Here is a 9,249-nt window from a genome sequence, read left to right on the forward strand (position 1 = left end):
TGAGATCTGGAATGGATTAGTAAAGAAGATATCTACTTGATAATTCAAAACAGAGAAAGGAAACATTTGAAAACTGTAAAACAATATCATGAGACAAATTCTGAATTCAATTTTTTGCAAAGAAAAGAATATTATAAAAGTGACTTCTGAGGAAGAACCGGGATGACATTTTTCATCACATTTGTGTTGAGTTTCATAGTCGAATAACGCTTTTAGACCTAGATTTATTTTTCCTTTGCTTTCATTTTGCCTCCACGTGAAAGGTTAAACTCTTTTGGGTTAATTATCTTGTAATTTTGCAATGAATTCTGAGTTCTTAAAATTCTCTATAGCAATTTGTGTTAGAAGGTATGATCTATTTGAAATTTGGTTTTTGTTAAGGAATTGTTAATCTTTTTGAGAATTCAATTCTCTTATTTAATTAGAATTCTCTCTTAGTTCCCTAGTTCTAATCAATCTCTTAGTTCAAGGGGTAAAAGATAAACATCTCACAACTAGACGCTTGGAGACAACTAAGTTATTGAATACATCAGTAGAAGCTTATTTTTCTGATAACATTCCGTTGAATTTGATTAGCGCTTGTTTGATTAAGTTTTACATTTGTGTGATAATTGAAAGAGTGAAAATCTTAAGATAATCAGTGAATAATTCATTGCTGAATGAAATTGAGAGTCAACTTTCTTTCTTTACTGTTTTATTATCATTTATCTTAATTTTCTGCATAACACCTCAAGCCCTCTTTTATCTTTATTGTTATTTCTAACCTTTTGCTTGCAAATAAGTTTTGAACATTGATTGACTGAATTTACTATTAGATTCGTTGGAATATCATCTCTTTGGTGTTAGATGGTATAACACTGGTTAAACGGTCTAGAATTAGTTAGATGGTCCGCTAAAATTATTTTAATTTGATTGATAAACGACAACTATCAGTACCTTTCACAAATCAAAATTAAGGCTGGTCCAATTCGCAAAGTAAAAGTTTTTGCACCAACAAATGAAGGGAACTAATATTGAAGGTTGAGTGAGGAATCACACACCATATTGAATGTTGGCAGTCAAGTCCCTAGTACCATAGTTTCTACTTCTACTCTTACCTCCTACAACATCTTTCCAACATTGAATCTTTATGTTCCCTCCCATTTGTGTACTAACTAAAGATGAATTCTCTCTCCATGATATAATAATAACATCATAGTTTGTTTACAACCTCATTTAAAGCTTACGGCTAGAAAGTTAAAAGTAATGTATATTGTACAATAAAGTAAAGTTGGCAAAGTTGTAATTTTAATTTTGAACTAAACTTACCTTTTACTTTGCTTATTCTCTATCTCTCATATATCACAATAAACAACTTCCGTTGTATAGGACATTGTATCTATGGATTACTAACTAAATTGGAAGTTTCGTATTTCTTTAGATTTTATATTCAACTTAGCATCTAAAAATAATGTTGAAGCTTTAACAATGGCTTTTTCTGTATGCTAATATTTATTCAATTATGATTTTGCATAGAATTTTTTTTGTTAAACCATCTCTTACACTTGCATATCATGTTCCTTATGAATGCAACCATGCCACTTTTATAAGTTTGTTTCTCATATTGTCATTGATTAGGTGACTTCATTAGGTTCAACCTTAACTATTAAAATAGTTAGCAACACAAGAATTGAGGATTCTCAGTTTAGGTTGTACAACCTAGTAGAAATTATGTCTCAAGTTCAATACATATAGAATCAATATTAATTATTTCTTAAAAGATCGGTTAATTTTGTTTTGTGTCTGAGGCTAATTTTGATTATGCTAGCTTCACCATTCAAAATTCAAAAGTGTTTTTAAACTTTTTCTAATTTTCTTCTATATTTTTATGTCTTCGAGCAACATATTTTTATGTTTTATGTTCTGTATCTTAATTGTTTATCTTTGTATAAAGGTTAGAACATTCTAAAGTGTCTCGTTTAATTCATTAATTTGTTTCTGATAAAAAAAAACAACACAAGTTTATTCACATATATTTAAAAAAGTTAAAAGAGGAAGAGGAAACACGTGAGCTAATTATGAACCCTGTAAGATCAATCTACATTCCTAGAGGATGTTTGACAAGAAGAAGTTCTTCCCTATTATCTATCTTCGTCCTCACACACCACCATTTTTCTCTTTCTACTTTTATATTTATGTAATTTTTTGTTTTCTAAATTTGATATTTTAAGCAATAACTTTAAAATTAAGAAATAAAGGTAAAGTGTTATTAAACTTTATCTATGATTTTATACTCAGATCTCTCTCTACGTGTATATGTGTGTGAATATGGATATATACGATGAGCAAAAAAAAAAAGGATATATGTGCTAAATATTCCTTCTAGTTTGGTGTTGTGTGTTTCGTCATATTCCACAAACGAGTTAATAATTTTACAAGAAATCAGGGGAAAAGACGCACACAAACACATTAAGTAGAAAAATCATAAAGCACCACATAAATTGGCAAGCATCCAGTGACGTCACATCCTAATTCAACTTCATAACCTTTCTAGATGTCGCAAAAATTTAAAATTCAGTAAATAATATTAGGTTTAAATATGTTTTTTTATTCCTGTATTATAATATAAAATTAATTTTTTTTAATTTTAAACTTTACACTTCCTATATATTTGTATTAAGGAATGACTCATTATATTATATAATATTATAATAATTTTATGTTAAAAATTCGTTTGTTATGTAATAATAGAGTTAGATATATTTTTTGTTTTTGTATTATAATATAAAATTAATTTTTTTACCAGTTCATGTATATTAAAAAATACTCACATAAATGTTATAATATTGTAATAGAGTTAATATTAAAAATTTGTTTAAATAAAAAAATAACAAAAATTCATTCCAATTATAAGTATACAAAATTAAAATTTGGATTATAAAAAAAAGCTAATTTCACTTAAATAGAGAAAAAAAATATTATTAACTCATATATAGTAATAATAATAATAATATTAAAATATAGCGAATTGTTATGAATGAATCAATCTTTGTCCACTAATTTTATACGAAACATAAAGAGGTGAGTTTGGTAATTACAAGGTCAATTTCTTAAAGTAGTCTTTCCATTTGTGTTATTAGGTTGACCAAAGAAAACCATCTGTTACCTTAATTATTGCATTTACGTGTCCCTAAGTGCTGGAAGTTTCAGTTGTAACCAAAAGTCAGAGTTCAGAAGAGATCAAAATTAATGACCATTTCCTTTTGCTATTGTGGCCACCATCCACTTAGCATCATATAAATATCCAACCCTAACCCTAAATAATCCCTTAAACCATCAATCACGCTGAATGGTAGATGATTTTCTCTTTCGTTTGGTGCCTTTTGCTTATTCATCTAACTTTCTTCTTCTCTTGGCTCACTCAATATCTTTTATATACATATTTACATCTAATACAATCAACAAACAAAACAAAAAAGCACACAAGTTGTTTTCTACCAAAGCCTCGAATATATTCATCTCCTTTTGGTGGGACTGTGTAGGAAAGGAAAAGGATTTGTGTTTCACCAACTCCACACCTTCAAGCCTTATCCAAATCCACATTAATTTTCTATGGGATGTAACTTATTCCAAATCATTAATTTACTTTACTCTTCTTTTCTTGGCACGTCCCCACCAATGCATATAATAAATATCTATCTAATTGCTTTAACTTCATCTTCAAAATTCTTTCTCTCATCCCAACTTGTTTTTTATTCCACCATCAACAACTTGTGTTATGCGTAGAGATGTGAACGTGTAACAAAGATAAAATAAAATAAAATTGGTTATTCCTTTCATGCATATCTTCATGCCATGCTTCACCTACCATGTTAATTAAACCCTTTCCTTGTTCTCTACTTACCCGTGAAAAAGTTAGATCATGTGTGCAATGCTTTCTCCAACCAGTCCCATCATTTTACTTCGTTCCTTCTCAAACCTAATTTACATTTATATTATGAGGAAAATGATGTAAACATTAATATTTTCATTTTAGCCAAAAACGTCTTTTAAAAAATGCCGCCTAATTTGAGTGATCAATTAGGGTTGTTAAAGCTTCTTCCAACACATGACATGACGTATATCATAATTGATTAAACAACGAGCTTTGTTTTCCTCCATGCCACACCTTCTCGTGGGCCATTTTATCGTTTTTATTTATTTATTTTATTATTCTATCAGTTTTTTTATTTATTTTTTCCCTCTTCGTATGATTTTCTACATACATAAAATTTGAAAAAAACAATAGAAGTCAATCCAAACTTAGTTTATTCGAGTTGTTTTTTTTATGGTGAAACTGAATTGATAACTTGAGTGGTCCTATTTTTCAAGGATATTTATTTGGACCAACTCAAGTGTAGGCCTTTGGTAATGAAAAGACATTGAAACCTTTGAACAAAACAATAATAATAAATATATATATATATTTATATTTATATATATATATATATATTTATATATATAATTTAATTATGGTATATAGAGGATTGAGTGTGAATGAAGGTGGTGCTTTGGTTATACGAAAGACAACAGTTTTAAATCCAATGACTCAAACAGACCAATCCAAAGGTATTAGAATTATAGAATATGATAAGATCATAATCTCATTAATTATATCATATTCTTCAGAGTTAATCAACCTATTATTATTCGGCAGCTAGGATAATAAAGTCAACTCAAATTCGACACAAATTCAATACCAAAAACTGTTGTTATTTGAAAAATTCTTAAATTAAAAAATGTCTACAAAAGAATAGTTATTTTCTTTATAGGCCAAAAAAAAAAGATCTTGCAGTAACAAGCTAATGTATTATCTAATCTAACAAATAAATTAAAATGAGGTTCAATTAGGTTTTTGTTAGATCCAATTCAATCCAACACATTCTTCGTCGAATTGGATTAAGCCAATTGAGTTTTGAATTTTTTTTAATTTATTAATTTTCAAACGCTTTATTGTTAGCATTCTAACTTTTTTTTTTAAATAATAAACTTGCTCTTTGTAAACTTAAACAAAAAAAAAGTATAACTAAAAAATAAACATCTAAATAAAAACAAATTAAAAATGAAGAAGTTTAAATGGTCAAACAATAAACATTTTTTAGTAATAATTTTGGTCAAATTACTCAACTAGTAAGAGTTTAGGTCTGCTAAAATTAAGTTAATAATTTAATTCAATTATAAAAAAATCTAACTTTATTTGTTTATACTATATTAAATTATTGATTATCTATAAATGTTTCTCCGATCCATTCAAGAGATAACAAATATACTATTAGGAGAAGAGTGAAAAAAAAAACGTATCTTTATCATATATCAATAATACAAAAAAAATATCAAATTAAAAGTGTATTGAAGCAGAAAGCTAAACGCATAGATGTTAGTTAAGAGAAGGAAAGGGCACTCGAGTCCCTCCTCATTGCAACTCCACTTGCTTAACCCAGATGAGCTTTAAAATGAACCTCGGTTTTGAAAGAAAGATTTTTCTTTATTAATTTAAATATGTTTTTCGGGTATGAGAATTTTGATTTTATTTTAAATCCCAAATTTATACTTCTTAAATTTTTATTATAGGAAAATTGTTAAATTAAATATTTTTTACATAAAAAAAAGAGCATATTTAATTTGAATTAATTAAAAAAGCTTGGTATGGTAAGAAGTTTATGATAGTTTAAGAGGGGAAATAGAAAGCGCGAAGAAGAACGCATGGTGGTGTGAGGGTGTGAGTTGAGTGGTCCCTTTGACCAGTGGTGGGCATCCACTCCAAACCAAAGCTCTTCCTTCCTGCAACTTTGCCACTCACCACTGCCACTTCATACCCATTATTGCCCTTGCTTACGTGCCATCACAATTTCACGTCTTGCCAAATACAAAACAATAATAATAACCAGTAACCACTATCATATTATCATTAATTACACAATTAATTAAAAAATAGAAAACCGACGCTTCTGATGTCTGGTGGGTCCACTAGCTTTTCCTCTTCTCCAAACTCCAATATAAACTCCTCCACCCTCTCTTCCCATTTGTTTCGCCGTTACAAACTTCCACCAATTTGAATGCCAACATGAGAGCTCCATTCAAGCACACCAAGAAGAAAAATGATCTCTTTGAATGCCTTCCCGATGATCTAGTGGTTTTCATTCTCTCCAAACTCAGCTCCACCGCTTCCTCCCCTTCCGATTTCATAAACACCGTCTTAACGTAAGTCTTCCTTCTTCTGAATCTTTACCCTTTTCTTTAAACTTCCTCTTCCAACTCCCATCTCAATGTTCCTCACGAAAAATGCTTATTTTGTTCATAAACAACAGATGCAAGAGATTAAACCGGTTAGGCCTGCACCGTCTTGTGTTATCCAAAGCTGGGTCTAAAGTGTTCTCCATAAAGCCCAGAAATTGGTCGGAAAAGACTCACACTTTCCTCAAACACTGCGTTAACGCCGGCAACGTCGACGCCTGCTACACTCTCGGAATGGTTAGTCCTTCGACATGAAATAAATTGTGAAAATCGAATATTTTATTTTAGTTTACGTGATTGTTTAATTAATTTATTTATTTGTTCGCAGATCCGATTTTACTGTCTGGAAAACCGAGGGAGCGGGCTTTCGTTGATGGCGAAGGCGGCTATGAAGCTGCATGCGCCGGCTCTGTACTCGCTGGCGGTGATACAGTTCAATGGCAGCGGCGGCTCCAAACACGACAAGGATCTACGCGCTGGCGTGGCTCTGTCGGCGCGTGCGTCGCTGCTGGGCCACATCGACGCGCTTCGGGAGTTGGGCCATTGTCTCCAGGACGGTTACGGCGTGCGGCAGAACGTTGCGGAGGGGAGGCGGATGCTGGTGCAGGCGAACGTGCGGGAGCTGGCGTATGTGCTACGCGAGGTGACTCCTTCTGCTTCTGAATCTCTCATGGTGACGTGGCGGACGCCAATGACGTGTCAGAGAGATGTCACAGCGTTGTTGAGTGACTACGGTTACAGAATTCCGGTGCCGGAAGTGCAACCGGTGAATCGTTTTTTGAGGGAGTGGTTTGAATCCGGTAAAGGAAAATTGGAGGAAGGATTGAGGTTGTGTTCCCACATTGGATGTGGCCGACCGGAAACTCGGCCGCAGGAATTTCGACGCTGTTCTGTTTGTGGAAAAGTTAATTATTGCTCACGTGGATGTCAAGCCATGGATTGGAAGTTAAAGCATAAAATGGAGTGTTCGCCCACTGAACCCTACGCCGAAGGAGATGCTGGCGTAGACCTAAATAACGAGTTTGCCATACCAAACGATGCCGTTTGAGGATGAATTTTAACCGACAAAAAAAAATAGTTTTACGTACTGCGTACATATGGGTTAATTTTTTTAATTTGTATTTTAGACAACAAATTATAAATATTATATGAATGAATGGGCAGCGATGTGTTAAGTGTTTTTTTTATTGAAAGGTGTTGGCTTTAGTAAAGTTTTTTGTTTGTTGAGAATGGGTAGATAAGTTGAGATTAGGATTTCTTAATGGTATGGTTTAGTTTAAAAGTGGAAGGTGGTGTTGTGTTATAGATTGCGAAATGAGGAATATTGATTAGGTTACTAGTTATGAGGATGCAAGGGAGATTTGGGTGGGAACTTGGTATGATTAATTAGAAATGGAATGAGTAATGGGGAAAGGGATGGGTAATATTGTGGGGAAGGGAAAGGATTGAAAAGGAATAGCATAAAGTAGAAAATCCAAAACCACATTGTCACTCCTTTCTCTCTGCTTTCTTCAGTATCTATTGAGTGGAGAGTGAGCACATCCATTAACTATTTTTGGTTCAAGTTGCGCTATCAAAAGATTATCTACGGTGCCAGTTCCCCACCAATTAAGCTACAACTTATTCATCTCCTCACTCTTTTAAAACCATTTTTCTCTACCAAAACAGTTCACTCATACGCAAGCGTTATTCACTTTTACAAATTTTTAAAACTCAAATTTTATCTGTATCCGTGTTTGCACAGAAGTTGATATAATATTTTATGGTTAGTGAAAAAGTGGTGTGTAGGTTTAAAATAGAACTGGTGGATGCACGTGGATGAGGAGCGTCGTATACGGTACCAACTACTCCTCTAGCAGCACAGTACCAGGTAGCATGATGTAGATGAATGTTGAAAAGGCGATGGTAGAGTGACATTTTCCGGAAGAGAGAGCCAACACAGCAGACAGCGGAGGTTCCATCTTGTTTACGTTATCGTTCTTGTCGCCACACCGCAGAGGACCCTTTCCTATTCAAACCCCTCATTCATCACCATTTTGACGGTTACCATTGCTCAACTTCCACATCCTTCTCTTTTCCAATTATTTAACCAATTTCCTTCTATTTTATTCTATTTATTAATAAAACCTCTATTCTATACATTTAAAACATTAATCATACTACTTTTTAAAAACTAAATCAACTTATTCACTTTTCGAAAAATATGACACGGATAAATCCTTCCTCTCACTGAAAAAATCATAAAATAAAAACAAATTTTAGATACCAAAAAAATCATAAAATAAAAATAAATTTTAGATACCAAGAATAATTAGTTGATATAGTAACTAAATTAGAAATCATTTTAAAAATTAAAAAAAATTGATTTCTAAATTGATATCTAATTAGCAACCAATGTTTTTGCTATCAAATTTAGAACCTAAATTATTGGTAGTTAAAACTTTGATAACTAATTAAATACCAATTTAAAAACTATTTAACAATAATATAAATTAATTTAAAAATCATGTTTTTAGTTTCTAAAATAGTCTATAATTTAGTCACTATAATAATTAATTATTATTTTTCTCAAAAATTGATTTCTATTTTATAATTTTTTTTTAAATTCGATTATTATTTCTTTGTTTACTATTTTTTTTATCTAAATTAAATACAAGCCAATCATGTTGTTATATTTTAAAAGTTACATTTTATTTAGGGGTGACAAAGTGGGACGGACCGGATCAGCATGCGGCCTATTGAAAAAAATGTAAGTGGGTTGTTTATTTCAACTCGTTGGCCTGCTTAGGTTTACCCCATATAACCTGCAGCCCGTGTGAGCATCCCGTGCGAGCTAAATGCAGGACGGGACAAGTTGGTCGGCATAACTCGCATAACTTTAAAATATAGATTTTTTCTACACTTTTATATTTTCTTTATCTAGCCTTATATTTAACATTATGAAAATTTTAATAATATCTTACTACACATTTCTCATAAAAATAATATTATAAGACC

The 9,249-nt window shown here is 31.6% G+C and overlaps 1 protein-coding gene across 1 annotated transcript; it reads left to right on the forward strand.

The window, feature by feature from the left end:
- Nucleotides 1-5,964: 5,964 nt before the first annotated feature.
- On the forward strand, nucleotides 5,965-7,415 carry LOC137820449 (HCP-like superfamily protein with MYND-type zinc finger). Its single transcript, XM_068624551.1, has 3 exons — nucleotides 5,965-6,219; nucleotides 6,327-6,489; nucleotides 6,581-7,415. The coding sequence occupies exons 1-3, from the start codon at nucleotides 6,083-6,085 to the stop codon at nucleotides 7,298-7,300; spliced, it is 1,020 nt and encodes a 339-aa protein (XP_068480652.1). The 5' UTR covers nucleotides 5,965-6,082; the 3' UTR covers nucleotides 7,301-7,415.
- The last annotated feature ends 1,834 nt before the right edge of the window (nucleotides 7,416-9,249 follow it).

Source organism: Phaseolus vulgaris, chromosome 9, assembly GCF_051622355.1.
Source record: "Phaseolus vulgaris cultivar YP4 chromosome 9, ASM5162235v1, whole genome shotgun sequence".
In the NCBI taxonomy this organism is placed as follows: Eukaryota; Viridiplantae; Streptophyta; class Magnoliopsida; order Fabales; family Fabaceae; genus Phaseolus; species Phaseolus vulgaris.

Excerpts from the sequence above, each read along its gene's own strand:
- LOC137820449 (XM_068624551.1), top strand. The coding sequence starts at position 6,083 with ATGAGAGCTCCATTCAAGCACACCAAGAAGAAAAATGATCTCTTTGAA. Across the intron at positions 6,220-6,326 it reads TTCATAAACACCGTCTTAAC|ATGCAAGAGATTAAACCGGT; the intron begins GTAAGTCTTCCT and ends CATAAACAACAG. Across the intron at positions 6,490-6,580 it reads CCTGCTACACTCTCGGAATG|ATCCGATTTTACTGTCTGGA; the intron begins GTTAGTCCTTCG and ends ATTTGTTCGCAG.